Source organism: Opisthocomus hoazin, chromosome 13, assembly GCF_030867145.1.
Source record: "Opisthocomus hoazin isolate bOpiHoa1 chromosome 13, bOpiHoa1.hap1, whole genome shotgun sequence".
Classification (NCBI taxonomy): Eukaryota; Metazoa; Chordata; class Aves; order Opisthocomiformes; family Opisthocomidae; genus Opisthocomus; species Opisthocomus hoazin.
Genome location: NC_134426.1, coordinates 20612919 through 20637806, shown reverse-complemented (window position 1 = coordinate 20637806; position 24888 = coordinate 20612919). Strand labels below are relative to the sequence as shown.

The 24888-nt window shown below is 37.9% G+C and overlaps 1 protein-coding gene across 5 annotated transcripts in view; it reads right to left on the bottom strand.

Moving 5' to 3' along the window:
• Window positions 1-1213: 1213 nt before the first annotated feature.
• The window catches only part of TANGO2 (transport and golgi organization 2 homolog), a 47068-nt gene continuing 23393 nt past the window's right edge, over window positions 1214-24888 (bottom strand). For 3 of the 5 annotated variants that reach the window (XM_075434552.1, XM_075434551.1, XM_075434554.1), the window contains 5 exons: window positions 24566-24680; window positions 14352-14422; window positions 12006-12159; window positions 9331-9435; window positions 1214-7508 (listed from right to left, as the gene is read on the bottom strand). In XM_075434552.1, the coding sequence (XP_075290667.1) occupies window positions 7388-7508; window positions 9331-9435; window positions 12006-12159; window positions 14352-14422; window positions 24566-24680 (566 nt within the window). In that variant the 3' untranslated portion in view covers window positions 1214-7387. The remainder of the gene's footprint in view (window positions 7509-9330; window positions 9436-12005; window positions 12160-14351; window positions 14423-24565; window positions 24681-24888) is intronic. The other 2 variants (XM_075434556.1, XM_075434555.1) reach the window with 2 other exon arrangements.

The following is a 24888-nucleotide window of genomic DNA, read 5'->3' as shown; positions in this document are numbered from 1 at the left end:
GTAAGTGCCAGTACCTTTGTTTTCCCCAACAGAGGCAAAATAAGTTACACTTCTGAAAGCACAACTGTGCTGGCATGACTTTTTTTTTAATGTAACTGCCATTCTGGGATTGCTTTGCCAGCCCAAACACACACATACTACACCAAGAGAGTACTCAGACTTGGCTGGCACAATATATTGCTAAAGAAAAAAAAAATTTGCAACTGCCATATTGCAAGGATACCAATACAACACACATCTATCACATGCTACGTCTATAGACCAACATGAGCACATTTATGCAGCAAAACAATCGGTGCCGAGTATTTAATCTCCATGCTACATGCCTTTCGGGCAGTTCTGCTTCAGGCTAAAACTATCACCTGCCTAGCACACTCCTGAAGCACATCTACCAGTCCCCTTCCATCTGAAAACAGTCTAGTCTCTGTGATCTGAGGCTGGCCCGAAATGTGAGCCAGAGCGCAGCAAACAGGGACTATCAGAAAAATCACACAGAGGCACTACTAACCAAACTAAGGTACTAACGTAGAGTCACCTGTAATTGAAAGGACAGTTAATTCCTCTCTAAATGCCAGCCATTCAAGCGAGACCTGACAAACATGAGATGGCCAAACGCATTTGACCAAGACCTTGGCTCTGTAGTTATTCCCAGTAGCTCCTCACAGCAGAGCTAGTACAGGGAGAAAAAACAACCCTAGCTTTCTCATTCACCTTTTTCTTGGAAGAGCATATTCTTTTAAAGAGAGGCAAAAGCCTCAATTATTGAATACTAATTATAATGTACCACAAGAAGAGACACTACTGGCTCCACATATTCTCCAGTTTATTATTTAATCTATCTTAATTGATGTCTGAAAAGTGATGTGCTTTCCTCCACTGAACAGAAGCGATCAATGTGTTTACACCATCTGGTAAGTTCCTGACCAAGGCTGGCTCTGTGCCTACAAGGGCTGGCACCTCAGCACAGAGATCCATTGAAAACACTTCGCCGTCACCAGACGCAAGCTTGTAAGGCACCTTACTGCATTAGCAGGCACTGTCATTTCTCTGAGGCCACAAAAAGAACAAGCTCATAAAATAAAGTTTCATAAAACCAGCTCAGTTCCAGAACATTTTACTGAGAATACTTTAGCATATAACAATTATCAAGAATGTTCTGAAGTCCTATTAATTCAGAGCAAGTTAAATGAGGACTAAATATGCTTCCAAGTGCTCACGTAAAGGCCAGCTTATACATTTATTTAGAGTCTTTCTTCAGTTACTGTTACATCGTCATAACTGCAGAGACCGAATATACAGGAGCATCATTACATTTCCTATTAATTTTCATTGATAAAAATGTATTCTTCATAAATGATTTTCCTAACAATTATTTCTATGCTATTCAAAATAATTTAAAGAAGTTGAAATCCCATACCTGTGTAACAATCATAGCAGATCAGCGGAAGCTTTATAATCTGTGCACAGGGTGGTGGTTCTGGTTTGCAGCTTTAGGTTTAGTGGGTTTTCATTTTTTGGGGGAGGGGGACTGTTTGTCTTGACTTTTAAAAATCAGAAGAATACATCACTGAAAGCTGTTTCCAGACCAAACTCTTCAGGAGAGAGATCGGGACTTCACAGGCATTTTTGTAATGTTTTAGGAAAAATAAAGGTTTTGCCTGCTGAGACAAATACTTAATAACGCAAATACTATAGTTTTAATAAGTACTGTGATCATTCAAGCTGATATTTAGTAAAGACACAAAGAAAATAACATAAAGCACAGAATGAGATGGAAACAAAATGCACGCTGAAAAAGGTGCCATTTTAGCAAAAATATTTGGAATATGGAGGCTATTTTGTTTTACTCACCTGTTAAATCTAATGCCTCCATTGAAGTCACTGTCAAGTATTCTTCAACTTTGCAGTCCTGCTTGCTGCTTATTTTTCCTTTGTGTTATAACCACATTTAAAAACATGCATTCTCTAGCAATACATTACAGAATCCTCCATGTAAAGTGACCTTTTTGGCATGGCTGTATACAAGTTATATCAGAACAGATATTCCATTCTGATGATGAATCTGATTTCTCCACCAAATTCTTTGTAAATACATTTTTATATGTGTAAATCTATATTATATATATAATTTAGAAGTCTATTATGTATTTATATCTCTCTATATAAAACAGTAGTTTAATCAGGCCACACAAAACGTCATGTTTAGAATACAGGTCTCAGAGTGCCAGTAAACATTCCTGATGTAGCCTGGATGTCTTAAAGCAACACAGTTCATCTTTGTCTACTAGTAAAATAGCCACTCTTTTTCCATTCAAGCTTCTGCAGATAATCTTCCGAACATTTTTCAACACAACACATTTTCTTCATTCTATTTGTTCTCTGCTAACTTCATGAAGTACGGCCTTCTCCTCCACTTCATTTCTCCAACTTCTGATCTGTTTTCAGTTTGCATTTGTTTTTCTCTATTTATCTTTCTAGTACAAAGGCACAAAAATTTAATGTGAATCAGAAACTGCATTTGTCTTAGTCATGTTGCCTATGACTTTCAGATTGCAGTTCCTGCCTATCCTACTCAACAGGAAAGTTCACATAATTATTTTTCTCACTCATCTATGATCCCAAGTTCAGCCCTTATGCCTTCTGTTTTAAAAGATATGGTAAATTTGAGTACTTTGATACTGCTTTTACATTCTGTTTCAAAGTTCTTGATACAGGATGTTCTGGAGATAGTTACTTTGTGTGTTCGTTTTATATAGTCAACATTTTCTTCACTCTGTTCACCCTCACTTACATTTCACAGCATGAGGCATACTGGTGGGTTATGTAATTCTCAGTTTATTCTGTTACCTTTCCAGCTGATTACAATACAGATTCTATTTTCACCAAGGTAAGATCATTTCCTAAATCCTCAGTAGCTGTCAACAAGACTTCTCTGCAGAAAATGAATCAGATGAAGAACATTAGCAATGTTCTATTACATGAATCTGAATGATTAAAAACTAATTCTTACTCGCTAATATTAGACATAAATAGGGATTCTTGCTAAGCCATAAGTGTGCATTATTTAAGTTGTTCACGCTGAATTTGAAATGTAAGATGCTTTAATTATGGCCTTATTACTGCTTAGTATTTAATCAATTCATCTTGAAATTGCTCATTTCATTATAATAATATGAAAACAGTATTCCAAGTCTTATCAATATTTTGTCTGAATATATAGTTTGGTATATTTCATTTGTAACAAGAAGTATCAGTTAAGCTTTGAACATTGTGAGGACCTCCAAAGGCCTAATTCATTCTCTGGTCTGTTCAGTGTGTATTTAATAAAAGCTACTGATAACAGGGAGATGAGACATCTCCACCACAGTGTCCAGGTATGGCAGAACATCACGGTAGTCTCAACACAGTGTAACAAGAGAGTGTCAGGTCTGCCCAAGATCCAGACTTTCTCCACAGTGAATCTGGATTCTTACCCTTCAGCAGCATTTTGTGAGGCTCTGGCTTTTCACTGAGGATGCATTAGTTTTGCTCTTCCCTTTCTATTATCTGTACTGTATCTCTGCTGTGATTATGTCCATTTTTGAGGGGAACCTGAGCCCCTCAAAGTACTTTCAACATATATTTATCATTGCACTAATTTTCAAAATGCCTGATAATTAATAACTTCTCTTGCCACAAACATTTGATGCAACCACCTAATTTCACGACCAGTAACCCAGACCAAATTTATCTTTTTTTACAGACAAGAATTGACAGCAACAACTTTAGAGGCTCATGAGTTCATAAAGCTTTTCTTTTTGCAGATATTGGGAACTCCCTTAGATTTCATTTGGGTTGGCACCTTAAAAAGGACAATACCATTTGCTTGTCTTCTCAAAGTGACTCAGTTTGAAAGGGTCACTGCCTGTAAAACTAAAACTAGCTCTGAGATGGCTCCACCATTTCATAGACAAGAATATGCCAGTTCCTCTTCCTTTAAGGGCTTGCTTGGCACATTCTGGTATTAAGATTTGAAGGATCCACTCCAGTCTGCAAGGGAGAAAGCAGATTCCAAGCACCCTGAAGTCATGGCAGGAAGAGAGGTGCTCAAGACACCGTTTCAGACATTCAGTGTTTGAGAACCTTTATGCTTTCTACCCAATCTTGCTGTGCTTGGAATGGAATCCAACCAGGGCTAGTAACAAGGGGACATTCGCTTTCTGGAGGGGAGATGGTGGGCACATACCACTCGTCAGAAGGTAGAGAGTATTTCAGAGAATTGATTACTGTGACACTTCATCTAGGAGCATTCCAGTCAATGCATTGTTTACTAACCTGAAAAACAAAGCAAAATGCCCTAAACCTGGATTATTAGCTTTATAGAAGTCTTTTCCAATTTCTTACCTGGAGAAGACATAACCATGTCTTGTGTCAGTATAATCATGCAACAGCACAGAATTAAAAAAACAACACACCAACAAAAAACAAACGAGAGCCCCAGAAAGATACAGCAATCTTAACAAGGTATTAAGTACCAGAAATGGACTTAAAGCTCTTCCATTTCTAACACCTCGTGAAAGATCTTACTTCACCTTATCACATAGTTACAGACAAATTAAAAAACTTATGTGCAAAAATGCACAATCTATTCATGTTGACAAAGACTGATCACCAGACTGACTTTATTCTGATTCTAGTTTTGAACACACATTTAAACAACAATTATGAAACAAATTTAAGCAAAAAATACAATTCCGTTTCTACAGTTATTTTAAAATATCTTCCACTACCATTCTGATAGAAAAAAGACACGAAACTAAAATCTCTTGCAAATTTGTGACTTTGAAAAGATGTTATATGTAAGCAATCTTAGTAGAAGGCCATGCAACAGTTTCCTATAAACACTTTTTTCCCCTTTATATCCTTTAAAATGGATATTTTTAAAAACCTTTTATTTTTAAAAATACTTTTATAAAAATAAAATACTCTGTTAACTTTAACTACAGTTTACTCTTTCCAGTGAATTCATTGCAAATCAGCACACAGTAAGTTATGCACTTCACGAATACCTGATCATTTCTATGGACAAGCACCATCTGCTGGTGTCTGCACTGCAGCCCTGATCCTGTTTCCACTGAAGCCAACGGCAAAACTCTCATAAGCTTCCAAAGAAGTTAAAAACAGCTCAATTCATTAAGTATTCTGACATTATAAAAAAATAACATTAGAGATATCGGTTCTTTGTTTATTTTAACCATCAGAAAGAGCAAATCCCAGATTTAGAATCGATTCAAACAAAGCAAAATACACTACTACCATCTGGTTTTACATCTAAGCTCTGACTTGCTTTTCTTTTGCCTATACATAAAAAACAAGAAAAAAATTTCATTATTACAGAACTATTATAAAACAACAGTTTATAAATGCTTGTAGCAAGAAATGGCACACAAGCATTTTGCTTGCCATTTTGGTAATGTCTAAGATAATGTCTTATTTAAATCTACATTGGTGATTTTTTTGAAGATACAAAAAAGTCTGATACGCAAACTCTCAGTAGGAGCAAGCCATCAATGGCAAGTTGTGTTTTTAAATATGCAGTTGTCAAATTCAAATTTAAGACAGCTATGGCTATTTCTGTGCATTTAACGGTAACATTTTTATTCATACAAATAAATGATTTAAACAGCCATCAAAAATAAAAAAGGGCTAACCATTTCCTACAGCTCAGAAAGAGTCTGGAAGGCTGAGTCTGAAACCACGTACAACCCGACAAGATCATACTGATCGTCTTGCAATCGAGGTGGTCAACAAGTCATTTATATAGTACTGAACAACCTGTGACGAGTCATGCAAGCAGTCCTGCTATCTAGAAGCGATTTAAATATGCAAATACAAAGGACATAGCTGACTAAATACTGCTTTAGCATCTCCTGGCAATTAGTCTGGGAATGGCCTTTCACAGTACTTCACCTCGATGGCAAGTCGAATTTACTGCTTCCTCCATCAGACGCAAACACACACACTTGTGAGAATGCTTGAACACACAAGCTTGAGTACAGGAGAATAGTTGCACATCTTTGCAAATAGTATCAGAAATCTTGCTACTTTGTAATAATTAATACCCAGAGGCTTGTAGAAAGAATACATTCAGCTTATATGTATATAAAAATAGCAGTAATCCATTATTAACTTACTATTCAGAATTCACTCACTATTCACTATTCAGAAGTAAGTCAAAACAGAACACCAGTAGCAGGAAAATAACTTGGGGTTTTAAAATATCTTGATATTAGCCAGAATCTTCTATCACCTACAGTGGCACTGAATAATTGAAAAAAGCATGCATTTAAATAGCTTTTTAATTCACAGATGTTAGAACATACGAAGTGCATCTCAATGTCCAACTTTTTCAGCAATATAAAGACTGCAATAATGTCACCTTACAACAAATAGCTATTTTTACTAAAAATCTATGAGCAGTCACTCCAGTTTGACACATTATACAATAAATAAAGCCAAAATTACACATGTATGAACAGCTGATACATGTAGACTTCATACTTAGCTTCAGTTTGCAAACAGATACTTCCTCCTTACCTGCCTGCTGAGGAAGAAAAGAAGAAAACCAATATGGCTAATTGGACTATCAGGAAACAAGATGTCACAATATACATCATTTTATTCCAGTCAAAGATAAGCAAGCCTGCTCCTATGATTTTTTTAGTTTCTATTGAGTAAAGCTGAACTGAAACTGAACGTTATTTCCTATCTCCTCTCAAATCAAGTTTAGAAATAAGATGTATTGCTGTACTATCTGTAGGAAAACAAATGTAAAGAATCCCCTCTGCTTTGCCCTCCCCAGGCAGAACATCGCACCATGGCACTGCTGAAAAGTTTAAGCATTACTGAATCAGTTAATACTACAAAAATAACATACATTCGTTTAATGCACACTGGCATCAGCTATACAATCTTAAAAGCATGTGATGAAGCGAAAGCAGTGCGGTAAAGCCTTCAGGTAGAACAATAACAGCAGCAAATGTTTCCCCGCCTCTGAACTGAAAGCACATTTAAAAGTCTACTAAAAAACATCTTTAAAAAGAAAAAAAAACCCACACCCACAAAAAACCCAATTACTTTGTCTTGAGCAAAGAAAGCCTTGCCCTGCAGGCAGAGCAGTATTTTAAAATTTATTTCTGATTATAAGTTGCTACTTAACGTAAAAACCGTTTCTCCTTTAGGTTTTATTCAATGTATTTGTGAGCCTGATAGAGTATGCTGCCAGTTAATTTAAACTTTTGCTTTCCTTGCTATTTTTAGCTTGTGGAGGCTGGCACAAAACAATTACTAGAGCTTAATGGCTTGTTCTCTCATTGCTCTTATTACAAACCATTCAGATGGAAAGTTGCTAAGTGTGCAGTTTGAATTCATAGGTGCTTGTTTTCCACTGGTTGACATCCGCATTGATCATGTTGCGCTCTGTGAAAGTAACCCATCCTTCTGAATCAATGAGAACGACCGTGTTAGTCCTGAAACAACACAAGGGTAGAAGGTTAAGCCTTGTGTCCGTTCCATAAATTTGCAGGGTCCCATCCCTCATCCCCAAAGGTATTAGCTCTTTTTTTCTTGACCACATCATCAGCACACCAGCAGGGCAGAAATCCTCCTGGCAAGTTCAAATGGGCATTTTCAGTCCCTTCATCTGCCACTCCACTGCTCCGACTCCCTGTTGCACTGGCAGTGGCTGACACGCAAAGCTGCTCACTTACAGAGGGTACGATAAAATATTAAACTTTTTTTATAGTGCCAAGTGTTCCATTCAGAAGTAGTATAAACCCAAGTTTTTCTTCACAGCCTATGCGTACCCTGATGGGTTATTCATATCAATAGTACTCTTTCATTCTTCCCTTTCAAATCAATTGCTCATTGAAATTTAAACATTGTCAATTATTATCATAGGACACTGATACATGATCTCAGAAAATTTTTTCTCTCTACGAACTTTTCAAAGATGAAGTTTGTTCTCCTGAAGAGCAGACTCCATTCCTGCATCTACGTCACTCTGTCACGTGTAAGCTGTCACTTCTCTGTGGGCACCGCAGTACCCTGCCAGAGAGAGGACTGACAGAAGTAGAAGTTTTCCACCACCCTGATGTGGTGGCCTTCCCCAAGTCATCTCACAGTTGTTCACTCGTATGAAAGCGTGCTTTATTTCTTCAGATGAATATCGTGAGGCCTAATTAGCAATCTCTATTCACTAAGCCATGTTGCTAAGCATTGATAAGCGTGAGCATACAATTATAGTAGCAGGGAAGACTTGAAATACAGTGTTAATTCACCAGTAAGAGGTATGCGAAGTTACCTGTGTTTCCCTATTTCCCTGAAACAGCTAGACTGCAACCTGTGAAGCAAGGGCAAGAAGATGCTTCTTTACCATTTTAAGTCTTTGCTATCCCGTATTTAAAATGTTCTTTGAATACATTTCATAATCAGTTTCTGCAGTGATTTCTTTCTCAGAATACCAACTTCAAATATTTGGAGAAGTGAGTGCTCTCTGCTTATCAATTTACCTCTCTATAGTGGAAGTGCTATGGCTGACCATGCCAGACCAGTACGACAAAATTGCTGGCAGTCTTCTAGAGCAGGAATTCCCTCCCAGCAGCAACAGGGTTCACCTATAATTTTGTCCCATCAAGGATTAAATGCAAGATGGATTGCATTATTCTATTCTTCTTGCACCTTTGGTAGAACAGTCTGAGCAGAAAATGAGAATCTCTCAGTAAAAACAGCAGCATCAGTTATGGGAAAACTGGAAATACGTGTTCTTTTGAACAAGAGTAATAGGTTTTTAATGTAGGAAAACGGCAGCTACATAGTAGTATGACACGCCTAAAGAAACCCCCAACTTAGCTATGCAGATGAAACTATTCTTACTCTTGGAAATGTGTTCTGCGGTTCCTCAGATATAGAAATAATTGTGTTTTTCTGCTAAAAACATGATTTGAAAGCTTTGATAAGCTTTGATGGTTTGGTAAGATCAAAGTTAAGAGGTGGTCAGATCTGCTGCTACACTGGGGAACCAGGAGAACCGTATTATCTTGTCTTGGATGAACTGAGGCTATGTCACACTCCCCACCAAAGGGGAACCACAATGTGTGCTTAAAATGCTCATCAGTAGCAAATCTAAGACACCAGAATACTGATCAAGGAAGTAGTTTACTGAATTATACTTGATTAATATCTGAACAAATTTAAAGCAGTCACTATGGAGTTGAAACTTAGAGCAGCATAATTTTGATTCGAGATATGCTTTGATCCAGTACACATCTATTTCTGGCTATGAATTTTTACCTTGTTCCATAACCTGGGCAACGAACACATACAGCTGCATACTTGTTCAATATAGGACGTATATAATCCTTCCCTTGGTCTTCAATCGCAGGGTCTGGTAACTGACTGGAAAAAAAAAAAAAGTAGTAAAGTAACAACAACAACAACTCTCCAATATTAACACACTAATCCCTCTTGAACCAAGCTGTGTTGACTGAGTCGTTGATAAATAACAATCACTCTTCCAAAAGTACAAAGGTGTGAATTGTGTTCAAAACTCAAGTATGAGGAAAACCGAAGATAAAACAGCTTGTAAGTTCTTTCCCATAGAGACTCTTTCAAGGTCTTGAATTTTTGTTTCACTTTAAGAATTTTTTTCATATCTTGACAAGTTTTGCCACTTTCCTTGTTATTCTTTGTCTTCCTGTATTTTAGTTTCAATTAAAACATTAATGATCAAGTAATTTGAGGCACATCACATAAACCAGCATTTTTTCAGTTAGACTCCAGGAGTTAGTTCTTTTTCTGTCAAAGACCTCTCTGCTTTCTTCGATCTTGCTTGCAATACCTGGAATATACCTAGGACAAGCCTTAAAATAAAATTCGTGAAGATGCAGCCGAGGACAAGGTGAGCTTGTGCCCAAATCTCTTGACATATATCCTTATCAAAGCTTGAAAGATATTTAGAAACATAATTTCATTATAAAGCATATCAAGATTCATTTATTGTCATTAAACAAGTGTCAGCATGCCACAGAAGAGATGCTAAGGTCACAAAGGTTTCTGCAGCAACCCTCATCCCTGCCTTTCCATTCACATCACCAGAACATACTCTCAAATGCTAGCCAAGATTCCAGTTTTACTTATTAACATCCAATTTAACTATTATTATAGCAGTTTTGTGTGTTTGATCTTTAAGATGCTTCCACCTTCAAGAAAAAATCCCATTTCTGCCTCCTAGCACAGACCCAGTTGTACCTAGAAAAGAATAATTCAGCAGCCTGTCAGCTGTACAGTGAATGCTGGGGAAGAGGGCAGAACAGACTGATCAATTCAACGCCATTTTCAGAGCTCATCCTGATCTCTAGAGGAGACTGTGCAGTTTGTTATACTGTAACTGACCTTTACACCTAACTGGGATCATTTTCTTTGTTGTGGTGGTGGTGAAGAGCACCTGTGGGTGTTTCAGGGAGAAGCAAGAATAGGTGCAATTCTAGTGTGAACAGAGCAACTAAGCTCTTCCCATTCCTGTACTGGGCACACGGCTGGAGCGTAGCACGATGTAACAGAGAAAGTGCATGCCAGGGCCCTTCAGCCTGTGAGAAGTGTCAGCTTCTATCTCCTACTCCACCACCAACCATTGCACCCACTTAATTCCTGTAACACACACAAAGTGATCATAAAGTAATATGCAGTAAGATATTTTAAGAAACTTCAAAGCTAGTGCATATCAACGTGTTCACATTTGTTATGAAAAGATAATTTCATCTTGAAGTGTGCTTTGGAAAGATTACAGACGTAGTTTTAAATATTGCTTTTTGTAAGTAAATATTTCCATTTTATAGTCCGATTATTTCAGGTGATATCACACTCAATTACTGAATATTAAGGGAAGATCATTTGGACTGTACTGTATCTTATACCTTTTTACTAGTGAAAGGTAAAGGATAAAAATTTTTTGAAAAATCACTTGATCTGGTATCAGATGAAAAAAGTAATCAAGACCGCTTAGCAGACTTCCCAATTACTACTCATTGCTCAGATGTTTTCAGTTCTTACGTAAACATTTATTTTGAACCACTGAAAAAATGCCACAAACATCAATGTTGGCATTAAAATTGACTGATAAAACTAGGAAATTGGATCTACATATCAGAAACAGCTTTGCTTCAACACAAATCACCTTCCAGGCAGGTAGAAGTCAGGCCAAACATGAAAGTTATTGCACAGTAAGCAATGATATGAATTTAGACCACAGTACCTCCTTTACCCTGCTCTGTGTCTGGACATTTAAATAGTATCAATTTCCTTTACCTCTAAACATCTAGCTACGGGCTCAAGTTCACTGTGTAGCCAGTAGAGAGTGCAGGAACCTTACTTAGGTACTCACACTAATGCGTTGGGAACTTCCTTGACCAGAGGCCTACAGCTGAACTGTGCAAATACTTCCTTATCTCCTTCCTCTATTTAGCCTAAAATTATTGCACTTTTGAGGAAGACGGCTTGCTTCTCCACCCCCTGTGTCTACTCTGGGTAGCAGTACAGAATAGGAGAAGCTACTAACACAAACCTGCTCATGTAAACAAGTGCTTACTCTGTGCGCAGGAAGAAACTAAACCTTACCCCACTCTTGGCCTCCACAAAGCTTACAGCAAGCAATTTGCACATCCCTTGCCTTGCACTCATTACCCTTAGCAAGAGAAGTGCAATCTTTAAAAGAAAAGAGCACAGAGAAATCAGTGTACAGTCTACAAGTACTAAGCCTGCAGTAATAATGTTTACAGTGTCTGCTGCTTAAAAGTCAATATTATTGAAAGTCAGTCTCTGTGGAGAGAAAGAACACTACTTTTGCCCTTCATTACCCAGCTTTTTTTTCAATTAATATACAGCAAAAGTTTCTTTTCTGTCAAAATAGTTTGCAATTTTTAAACTAGTCATATTGCATTTTAAGTAAACTCCGGCTATCGTGTTCTTACGGCTCTTGATTATTCATCACTGTAAGAAGCTCTTGCACCAACTCTTCTTTGGTAAGGTCTTGACTTCTCTCGACCACTTCTGTGAAAAGTTGCTTCCCATACTGAAGTTTCTTCCATGGTGTATCCAACAATGCATTACTCAATCCATATATTCCTACACATACAAAACCCCACCCAACCCCAGAGAACTTATTAAGCTCTGAAGCAAAGAAAATTAACTCACATACTACGCAAAAAATAACTTCATGTTTATCTTATCCCTCACAGTTTGAGGGACAGAAACAAATGCTATCAGCAAATTCATCACAAATCTCTTATGATAATCTGGTTATTCATCCTATTGCTAGCTTTCATTTTGCTTCAAAACTAAATGAGGTCAATAAACTGTATATATCAAAGATGTATATGATGGGATAAAATAAATACAACACCCCTTCAGACAGTAAGAGTCTCCTAGGTGTGTAACTCATAATAAAATAACCTAACCATTTCTCAACAACTCATCTGGACCACTACTTCTGAATGTTTTATTAGGGGGCAAAATCCCACAAAACCAACACACAACCAGAACCCCCCCCTCCCAAACACCCAATTCACAGCATCATTGCTTTAAGTATAATAAAATTAGCTGAATTTGAGATTTTCATCACTGTTACTAACACAATGTACACCGTGGGGTGAAATCAGGTGAAGTACCAAAGCTTTTTTTTTCCTCCAGAACACAACACAGATAGAAACATGAGGGTATTACATAACCTAAGCACAAAATAACTCATAATCATGATATTGTTGAGTTTATTTCTGTAAAGCAACTTTAACCCTTCAAGCTTTACAGGTCATGAAATTAATGAAACCTGTAATAAGGACATTACGTGATTAAGATTAAAAAGCAGTAACAATGAAGTGTTTACAGACCAGTCCCTGTGGACCACTTCCAGCTGCATAGCACCTACATACATACTAAATAACATTTGGGGGGATATCAATTTAATTGCAAATGGTACACTGGTGATTTGCAGTTGTCATTACAGATTACACAAATTTTAATGCAATTTAAGTGATTCCCCAGGTAATCTTTATCAGCAGGTATGCTATGAAACACATGCCCCGCTCCTAAACAGAAGACTACAGCAGCCATGCATCTTTACTGGGCTGTGCTTAAGCACGCTCCTCTCTGCTAATACACAGTACTTTGGTTGACAGTTTTAGTCTAATTCATATTTGCAGCAGTTACTTTTAACCTCTGGTTTGCTAGGCTGTGAAAAAGGTACAACAGAACTATGTAATTTTTTGCAGTCTAGTCTTTTCCAGTTTAGCTGTATTAATCATAATTTATTTTTGCCTGATTTTACTCTTGAAAACCACTGCAAAGCAACATTCGATGACAAATAGGAGCTTTCTCTTTAGAGGTATCCCATATTTCTCACCACAATCCAAACAAGTAAGCACAAAGACTAGCAAACCTCGGCTCTCCCTAAAGAGAGCCACATATATAAAAAAAGAATTCTGTTGTTGAAACGTGGAGACCGGAATTACCTCTGCTACAGTCTGCAGACACCCAAAATTTGTGATTCAGTTTCTCATTCAACAAGTGGCCAGATGTTAAATTTTTGCTTGTTTGTTTGTCTTAAAACCTGTTTTGTGCTTGTAGCTGTGCAAAATCTAACAGCTGTTTCCAAGAATTCATGTTGTTTACTACAGTAACTATTTGCCTGCTGGCAGCAACACTTGGACCATTGTCCTAATCAGGCAAAATAAGCCATTGTCATTAACTGTTATTAACCAGCTGCACTGCTCAGAGCCTTTTACCTGTCCTTGTCCATTTAAATTGGCTTTTTGGTGATGGATTCTGGAGTACTGTTCTATGTAGATAGCTAGCAAAGGACTAGATTTTAAATATTTTAAATCAAGCCACTTGATAAGACAGATAAATTCCCTACCCCCACCCAACACTGTCCCTACGGAAGCATAGTCACACTGTGTCCTTAAACACTGCTGGGTACGGAGAGTTCGGGTCGAGTCCATGAACCTTTGAAAATTCCATTTTTCGAGACAGACTTCTGTCCTTCAGTCATCGTTACTGAAGGAACATCCCACTAACGGCAGTGCAAGTGGGTACACTAACATGGATAGAAGCTTTTAATGAACTATTGAGTTGTTACTGTGATTTATTAGTAAATACTTTAACAAATTTAAGGATATGTAACTTTTTTCTTCTAAAGAATGCAAAGAAAAAGTTAGTGAAGACAATGCTTAAATAGCTAAATTACTAGAGCAATACAGCTCCATTCTGACTCCTTTAAAATAATAAAGGGTAATATTCAGACCTTTCTGTAGAAAACCTACCAGGATTTAGGAAAACAGGTTCTGGCTCTCCTTTGTTTCCATAGTAGCAAATTACATCACCTTTGGTGGTACTGAAAAATACAAGCAAGAATTTTTCCATGAAAAACCATCAGCTGCTATATTTGATTATGCTCTAATTTCATGCAATCTTCAAACACAGCAAGATGTTTCTCCCACTGTTACTACTATGATACCATAACCCAAGAGATTAATTGACGAGTTCTAGTACTCTCCTCCTCTCAACATACTGTATTAGCTGCACCACCGTCAAACAGCACCATTATAATTTTTAAACATAACTGTAATAAAATTCAGTAAAACCCCAAAACTACTGCATGGAAAGTAGCCAGGCTTAATGACAAATGTCCGTATGCTTTTGAATAACTGGAGTTTCAGTTACTTGGGGGAAGAGGGCATGTTAAAACAAAAGGACAGTCCATCACAACAAGCAACATTTTCCCCATCATCTCTTTTGAATCGCTACTGCATTCTAAAGAGGCTGACTACTGTGGGCTGTTTTATCTGGCAGAAGTAAATTTTTAGATCTACTTATGGCAGTGTTGTAGGGCATAGTTGGGTCCTTCAGGTGATAGATAAGCATCTTCAGGCTGTTTTCAGACCAGCACAGTCACTGTTTGTAAGCTTTCGCTCTAATGGTAGCTACTGGCTTCAGCACTCACTCTCTCCTGCGCACAGTTTAGCAGGGGAGATCTCACATAGCATTCAAACACAGCTTCCAACATTGCAAATAACTCACTTGGCAGAGATCAGCATATCTGAACAGCACAGATTTTTAAGTAGTCCTACTGATACTAATGACAAAAACACCAAGTCAACTGATACCAGGGGGGAAATCAAGAAAATCAATAATAAGCCTTGTGTGCCTTGTGGGAAATGGGTTGCCATTAGATGGCTCACCCTCAACATCCCTCAGTCCCATCAGCTGACACTAAACACCTATGCCCCAGATTGCCACCAGTTGTTAGGGGTTTTTTTGTTTTGTTGTTTTGGGTGCATTTGGGTTTTTTTAATTTTCCATGACATAGTCATGATATCACACAATTCTGTACTTCACTCTGGTGATTTACTTGTTCACAGTGGAAGAGAGTTTTATTCCAGTTACTAGCAAATACATTCTGACTAGTTCAGGTTTTAGTCCCTCAAGCTCTCGCTCTTTAGACAGCAGATAGACTTTTTGAATATAAAAAAACCCCAAACACACACAAAACTTGCAGTGAAGACTGAATTTGGATTGAATAGCATAAAACATCATACAGTAGAGAAGCCATTTCCAGCTCATCATTTTTTCCTAAGATAAGAAGACATATCTGTGCCTTGTGAAATAAGAGGATACAGAATGCAATCTCATTAATGATGTACTGGAAGTTAAACTGCTCTGCATAAGTTAGCATCCACTACTCAAACCTTAATAACAAGCAAACCAGTCTTAATATAGCTGTTTATATTCTTCTTAAAAAGCCATTTTGAAAGATGTCCTACAGCAGCAGGACAGCCAAATGAAGGGGGAAATATTAACTTATTAATTATATAAATCAGAAGAGGCAAGAGGAGGACTACAAGAAAAACACATACAGCAAAAATAAAACCGCCTCTCCTTCTCTGTGCACTACTCTCCCTTCTCCCAAACCCACGAGGATTTTCTGGTCCCTTTCAGAAAGATGTCCATGTTTTTTGGCATGGTAAGAAGACAGTAATTACAGCAGGTGGGATTTATGTATTGTTGCTTTTATTGTTAAATATCACAGAAGCAGCTCAGTTATTCAATTTACAATTTAACTACTGTTCGAAATGCAGCATTTTCTGAACTTTCCTCTAGTGGCTTAAAAGACATTTATTTTCGTTATCTTTGTTTTTCTTTTCAGCATTAAGATCCTTGTTCAAATTTACCTGATGCTAATCTCAAGACTCTTACTGACCACCTCAGCTCTCCACACACAACTGCCCGCGTCAGGACTGTGAGAACTAGCATGCTTCAGTTTCAGCAGGGCACTGAACAGGGATTGCTCCTTTCCTGTTACGGCCCCACTTCTTACATGCTGAAGATTTTCACTCATCTCTGCTACAGTTCTCATGTGAATGTATTACCTGTGATTCAGTAAAAATATTCTTACCCTTCAATAAAAAAAAAAGTGTGTTAGTGGAAAGGCAGTTTGTTCCTTTAGCCCTTTTAGAATATTTGACAGAACCTGTCAAAAGAATTGTATTTTCTTAATCAGAGACAAAAGGGGGTTTTAAATTATCATTTTTAAACAGACTATGGCAGAGAAATATATCACTTTCAATGAATATGAGAAAGTGGTGCTGAAAAGTACAGGTGGAAGAAAAAATAAATTCTGTAAGCAACAACGCAAACTTCCCTTCTGTTTCTCGAGACTCCTTCAGGTACAAACAAGTTCCGAATTAAAAGTTACACAGAAAAAAAGGGTATAGTTTGTTCATGAGCAAGTAAACACAGCAAGCAAAACAGCAGCTATTTTTCACCAGACATACAACGTTTCCTTTCCTGAATAAGCATAAGCATTAGAAATTAATTATTGGAAGGGTGAGAAAAATGTCTAGTGAAATATTCACCTATTATGCTGGTTCAGCAAATGTTTTTGCCAGTATACTTGTCTGCGGCAGTATTTGTATGAAAAAAATAAGCAAAAGGTGTATTTCCTGAAACTATTTTTACAGTAATGCCATCTACAATGAGAAGTCTTTGGCTCTTTTTCCTATTACTAGCTCCTTCAGTTAAAATACCAAGATATTTTGCATTTAAGCTAGATGGATGCCGCTACAGTTTTTCTAAAGTTTCAAATACAAGTCTTCCATACATTCTTCCCTTAACTGGATTCTGCCAAGTCTTCAAGGAGACAGAAAAAACTTCAGACAGCAAGAGAAGTTGAGTCATACTTTATTTGGCTGCAAATACTAAGCGCTACACATCTGAGATGCCTGGGACCTTACAGGAGTAAAAGCAATAGAGTTCAAAGGATCAACAGACCTTCCACCAGGAGATCCAGGTGTCTGAGTTCAGTTGCTCAAAAACTGAAACCTCTGAAAACAGGGCAATGTTAATCATCTTCCTCAAAGCACGTTATGGCCCCTGCAAAGCCCTACATAACCAAAGTCTAGACCCAGGCTGAAAACTGAATGGAAGTTATGCTTAATGCTCTGAAGTCCTTGTTTATTAATGCTAGGTTAGGATCAGCTGGCCATTTTAGCCATGTCAGGTCTTTCCTCAGCATTCTTTATATTATCTTTATGGCCAGTTAATGGTTAGCACAAAGTGATGTTAACGTGCATGATGCATGTCTATCACAGCTGGGGTTAGACACCTTCCTAGAAGCCTGGTTCTGAGTTGCCACATAGTTAGTACTAATACTAGAAATAATGCCTTGGCAGATTAAAAAAAAAAAAAAAAAAAAAAAAAAGAAAGAGAGAGCACTGAGCTGAGATGCCATTAACAGACCCTTCTGACTTCCTGGCTCCAGACAGATGCTAGGATACAAGAGGTCCCACACTCGTAAGAGGACACCAGCACACTGCACTTTCCATGAACAGGGGCATAGAAAAAGCAGTGTGTGGGTAAAGTATTTTAAGTCACCTCAAGCTGCTGAATTGGTGTTTCATGGAGCAAACTATTTATATTGTACCTCAAAAGCAAGAAGTAGTACTCTGAAAAATATAATCTATAAATAAGCACTAATACAATACAGATGACTAAGCACAGGGAGAAGAAATAAACCAAAGTTAAAACCAGAAAAAGAAAGTTGGCTGCTGACAGCCTATATTAATGTTAACACTTGGGTCATTAAAAAAAATAAAAATGCAGTAGCAATTATAAATATACTACAAGCATTTTGTGTGTTAAGCAAATAAAGCAAAATGATTAAGGTAATGATCAGGTTGTTTCAGTGAAGACATCAGCAATTACACAAACTATTTTATTGGTGTATTAAATACTCTTCAAATTGTCAAACCTGGATCTGCTGTAGACAGTCTATGAAGAGACAAGATCACAGCAGTTGTTACCACCCGAGGTCTCAGAAGACAGTGTTTTAGAGAGAAAGGTAGACAAATGGCCCAGGCAAGCCCTTGAACACAGCTGTAAGGCAAGTCCTGTCATAAGTGAGACAACATGCTGAGTAAGTAGGCACTATGGACTTCCTTTAGCAGCAGCTTTTTATGTGAAAGGATATTATCATCTAGCATCTGTTCTGAGATTCCTGTGACTGAGAAATTCAGTAACAAGGTCCCCTGGAGTTTAACAAAAAGATGGGGAATACATACAGACTGCAGGGTCACTAATTCAGGACATCTGCATCTTTTTTTTTCCCTACATTCCACATCCCCCAGATGCATGTTTTCTATTACACTTACCTCCACTGCAATGCTGCTGCTGTCTTCTGTCAAAAGAAGGCTGAAGCTTTCCAAGAGAATTCCGAAATGGGAATACTTCCAAAATTTAGTTCGCTGTGTCAGTCAGCTACTCTTTCTTTCATCATTTGGCTCTGCCTGTTCTCTTCCTGCTGTTTACAGATACTCAGTACTGAACATCAAGGCAGAAGCCAAGATGAAGAAAAACACTATAAGCTTGATCACAGCAATAGCCTCCAAATCCTGGCCTGCACTCAGATCCTCTTCCCTCCCAGCTTTACAAGCATAGATACCAATTTCACTAGAGAAGTAATAAAGGCATAATTAAAGAGATGACAATAGGACCCAGCAGACATATATTTTTCAATCCTAGCCATAGCTGACAGCGTAAATAGAAGAAACTAAAACTACATAAAAATTATGCTCTTAGAGATATCATTCTGTCAAAAAACGTAAGCAATAATAAATGTTCTAGGAAATATTCTAGGTAGTGTAAATCTCAGTAGTAACAGATGCTTCAGAGCAACATGACAGCCATGCAGAGTTTGCCACAATTACTTAATGCTGATGAAATATAAGCAATGTCCTTCTGCACCCCTGCCCTGCTTCAACTTCAAGGTAGCTCCAAGTCATGTTCCAACAAAAATATAGACAGAAAGGAAAAGAAAAGTAATGAGGCAGCAAAGCTCCACAGGGTGTGGTTATCATCAAGTGATCACTCTTCTGGGCACTGAGCTCTAATCTTCTAACAGGGTAAACTGTTGAACAATTCATTGGACAATGAAAGACATAAGATAGTTTTATTAATAAAACATGTGCAAGTATTTTTTGTGCAAGGAGAAAAGATGAAATTGGCAGCTTAAAAAGCTGAACAGTATTTTCAACTGAGCAGCATGGTTCACAGATTAATTTTATTTTCTTCAATGTTCATGAGCTAGAGTACTCTTTCTGTTCTGAAGCTAAAAACAAACCAGCAAACACCAAAACACCAACTACAGAGCCTAAATGTTTCTGTATATATACCACCTACTATCAAATAAAATGATGAAATGAATACTGCCGGATACTCACAGCATACGAAGTCTGCTTTAACGCACTACTCTAATTTTGTTGTCAGCATCTAAACATTTCTTTGGTGTTGTCCTAATTTTCTGAGCCAGGAAGAAGCTGATACCAGAGGAAAGATGAAATGAAGTTTTCAGAAGCTTTTTTCCTGCTCCTGACATTGCACTGTCCACCTCATTGGACTTGCAAATGACTGGGGATATACACAGGAAGATTTCAAAGGTGGTAGTACAGAACACGTTAGAGAAGTGCCTGGACACCTCATTTTCATGAGGAAGTCACAAGGAGCAAGACAGATGTACTCTCCAGAAGGTGGTATTAGGACAGACAATGCATGAGAGAAAAATGTAAGAGCTTACAGAGCATCATGAGGACTTGTCCATCCCACATGGTTTCCACACCAGCAGTCTGACCCTATCTCACTTCTCACTGGAAAGGCTCCTCAGTCTAATCTCTGGGGAGCAATCAAATCCCTCCCACGTGGCCTTGTCCCAATAACCATATTGAATACGACAGCCCATGTTTAAAACACCTGAACAGTGCGACGAGCTTTTAGAATCTTACGAGGCCCTCCACTACCAACAGTTCACTCTGGGAGAAGTGTTTTTTTTCCTTTTCTTCAGTTTACTTTTTACCTCAATGATGTTGCTACGTAATTAACTGTACATTTTGATATTAAAAAAGAAAAATATATATGGTGTCTCTCTATTTGTATATAATTTACATGTTAAAAAGTGTTTATAATATATATATTTATGATATATTTGTATATCTGTTCCCTCCCACAAACACATACTCCAACCCCATTGTTTTGGGGATCTGTGGTTTCAACTGGAACTCAGTTCTATCCATCATCACATCAAGGATAAAAGCTACGAACCAAACTGTACTCTCAAGATCAGAACATGAAGAATACATTCTAGTACATAATCTGTCTTCAATACATTCCCAAATTAGTCAGTGCGGGTGATGGTATAGTTTACTACATTTCTCCTGGAGGAGATGAAAACTGTCTGTCACAGGGAATAGCAGAAAAGCTTACATGAAAGGCCTTTTTCTGCAGCTCCCTCCAGCTGACTTGCTTTGTAAGGGACAATTCATCTATTCCTCCTCGAGAAAGTGATTCACTCTTCTTAAAAAAGGATCTTATTGCACATAAACAATATGGGCTCTAACTGACAACCTGTCAGAGACTCTAAACTTGCTGGGAGAGTGACAAAAAGCTGCCACTTCAGTTGTCCTTCAGGGCAGTCTGTATTTCACACTTGGCAGTATGGAACCCAAGTGAGATGCTGCCACAACAGCCCTAACACAAGTTTGAGATACCCATGAAAGTCTGAGCAACTGTAGCAACTAGATTTGTTGGACATAAACACAAGATTCCCCAAGGCGGAACTGTTATCCCAACCATCAACCAAAGCAGCTCACGATCACTTCAGATATTACCACGAAGAAAGAAAGAAGGAAAACTGCTCTGACTATTAAGCAGACATTTTCTTAGAGACCAGTCCAGCTTCCAATAACCTTCTTCCTCTCTCATCAGACCTACCACTAGTCAAAACTGGAGAAGCAGCAACACTGCCTTCTTAGAAGCTAATTTTGCAGGCACGCAAGACTCCAAATAGACACTGTTTGCCACGTGCCATACATTCAACCAAAAAGTACATTTAGCATAATGGAATGAGTACTAATGACTCTCACATTCAGCAGGTACAGCAAGATGATAAACTGAATGGATTAGAAAACTAAAAGTACTAAGTATTTTATCCAACACAGCATTCTTATTAAAAAAAGAAATTAATAGAGTTTAAGTTGACATCATGAGATGCCACAGAGCAAACAGATCACACTAAAAGTGTCAAAACCCATGCATTTTTAAACTAAGAGTCACACAAAGCTGCAGAAATAAACAATGAGATTTTACAACCCGTACGATGGTTTTCAGCTCTCCTCCTCCAATCACTGCACCTGTACCATCCATCATACCGTCATCTTTATAATACAGAAAGAAGATAAAAATTTCTTTTCCTGAAATGTGTACCTGAAAACTCCAATACTGTAAATCTCTCTAAATGTGCTGCCTACAGTCAGGATTATCAGGTGCTCAGATAGACCCCTCCCCAACAGTGCTTCATGTACACTTTCAATTTCAGTTTCCTCTCCATTTCACACCACTAACAGAGCCAATCTCCATTTGTTACACAACAGAAGAACTTGTTAGGAACAGTCTTCAATCTTTTCTTTGAACAGTAACATGGCCTAACAAAATAGCATCAACTACAATAACATTTTCTATTTACATAGAAAAGTAGCTTCCATTTATATACTACATTTGTCTCGGGAGTACTTCTAATTTCCTAAAATGACAAGTTTACGTATCTTATAGAAATTGCTCTGCATCATTAGCTTGCCAAGAATTTCATTTCATCAGAGTATCCGAAGCTAAGGACATGTCAAAATGGAGAAGTTAATCAACACATACAGCTTTCAGAGTGATACTGAGCAAGGCATTATGACCTGCATCACCACAGAAAGACCATTCAATTGAGCATACAATTCCCCATCAGCCTAGCACGGAGGAATAAGCAAACAAAAACAACACATGAATAATGTCAATTATCAATGCCTTAAATAATGTCAATCGAATCTACTACAATATCATTATACTATCAGCCTTTATGACTATTTTATTTACTATTATTATTATTATTATCATGACTATTTTATTTACCTAAACTAGAAAAAAAGCTCAAACATACTTACTGCTTGCTAGATCATTCCTTGAATATCATGTTTGCTTACAAACATAGCAAGACTATTGCTTCTGTTATCTTTCCAGTTACAGATAATATTCCAATTTATGAAAGCTAGCCAGGCAGCAACATGCAGCAGAGAGCACAAAAAGCCAAATTCTCTGACCACGGTAAAAATTAATTTAAGCAACAGAAAAATTTTGGGAAGTCTCTAGTGGGATAATGAATTTTGTAAAGTAGAGAGTAAAAATAACAGAAAAGCAGCAAACCCTATAATTACCTAACCTGCTTCTGGATTAAACTTCTGGACACGTAACCTATCTGGTTATTTCTAGGCAGGCACACCAAAGCAGAAATACGCTCCTGGTATATTCACAGGTGGCACGCATCTGCCTTTCTGTATTCATCCTTTCAAACTTCAATCACCTACCTATATTGCAGCAAAGAAATCAGCCCAATGCAGCAACTCAAATCACCACATGCAGTGAAGAAATCAGTTGGACTTTCTCTCTTCTCAAGGCAATTCTCTTTTATTCCGAAGCCAAGCAAGCAAGCGAGTTAACGAACGAACAAGCGAGTGACCTTGCAAAACAGTCAAGAAAGTAATTTATATCCACAGATATGAGTCTGAGCTATGAGGTCAAACAGGATGATTCCATCCTTTCTCACACTGCCTAATCAGAGAGAGTCAGCTTTCTCATATAATCATCCCTCGTGACTGTCTTCAGTCACAACCAAACATCAGTCACAACCAAACATCCAGGTGCTCCAGGCAGTTTTCCAGCCTGACTTTTTCACCCACTCATGCACACAGTAACTATTCCCCATGTGGCCTGCTCAGATCTCTGGGTTCCTGTGCTTATTCTTGATCAGTCTTCCATATGTTGTGTACGGCTCCGTCACTATGAGTTTCATTTCACTTTCCCACCATACCATAGCAAATCAAAAAATTAAAACTAATAGCCTGGCAGAATTTAAAAGAAAGGCTTTTCTTAAAAAAACAGACCAAACACTTGTAGGAAAGTGGGAGAGTAGGGAAGAAATGACTGGTAAGTCTGAACCAATAGCTGAAAGTGGTCTAATACAGGAAGTGAAAAATGTAAAAACAAGGCCAGTTAGTAATGGGGCGCTAGAAATTATTTTCACTGAAAACAGTAAACACTATCACCTTCTGCTTTAAATATATGTGGTTTCCCAGAAGCATGCAGAAAAGCTGAGGGGAAGAAGAAAACCTGATGGTGCAGGGCCTAATAAGATGAATGCTTCTACAGAAAGCGTGCCAAAGCAGGAGTGTGCTCTTGGCAATTTATACCTGCTTATGGTCATGAAGTATGCATCTAACTGAGAACTGATACACAGCCTGGAGATGAATTAGCCCTGGATTTACATTCTGAATCAGGCATAATGCAAAGGGAAATACCAGCATATATACGTGTGTGCACACGCAGGCATGTGTAGTGGAACAGACTGTGCCAACCATATTGAGCAAGTATCCAAGGCCTTTTCTTCAGCTACAGAAACTTGAAGATATTTGTTACTTGCTGATTTTTTTTAATGTTTCAGCAAGGATTAATGATACAGTCACTCTGACAGGAATAACAGCTTGAAAGCTTTCAGTTCTTCCAATTCTGCCACAGCATGTCACCTCTCAGAGAAAAAAGTTTCTGAGAAATTATGGAGCCAAGGTTTTGTTTTCTCCGAAACACAAGCCATATAGCCTTCAGGGTAACGACCAACTACGGCCTAATAGGGAGAGAGTCACAAGAAGTTTTGCAGGAAGCAACAATTAGAATACAAGCTAGCCCTCCAGTCTCTGAAAGATGAGAAAATAACAAAGGAAATTATGACTACAGTAACATTAGGACCTTACATGCCAATTAGCCAAAAAGAGCTCTAGCTTTAGTTGGCAACAGGCTTCTGTACTGCTACACCTCCGTGCTAAGAAGTACACATACATCACTGCTACTATCCTTCTCCCTTTGACAGTTGAACTGTGATGTTTTGTAGACTTACTTCAAGTCAGCTGCTAATAAATTAAATCCATTGTAAAGATGCCCTTCTACTGAAACTTTCTTCAAGTAAGAGTAGCTGTCCAGATCTGCAGTCAAGAAGTTTGTTACAAGAGCACCTAAGAAAGAGAAGTACATAGAACACTTGTATGTGTGAACCGACTACTCTGATAGGCTTGGTAAAACAAACTGTAAGACATAAGATTCCTGCTACCCACAGGGTATAACAGTGGAAAAAAACCAAACCCCTCCCAAAAATCAAAAAAATCTCAACCCCCCAACCAAACCAAACAACCAACCAGCCTTTTAAAGTCTCACAGCACTGTA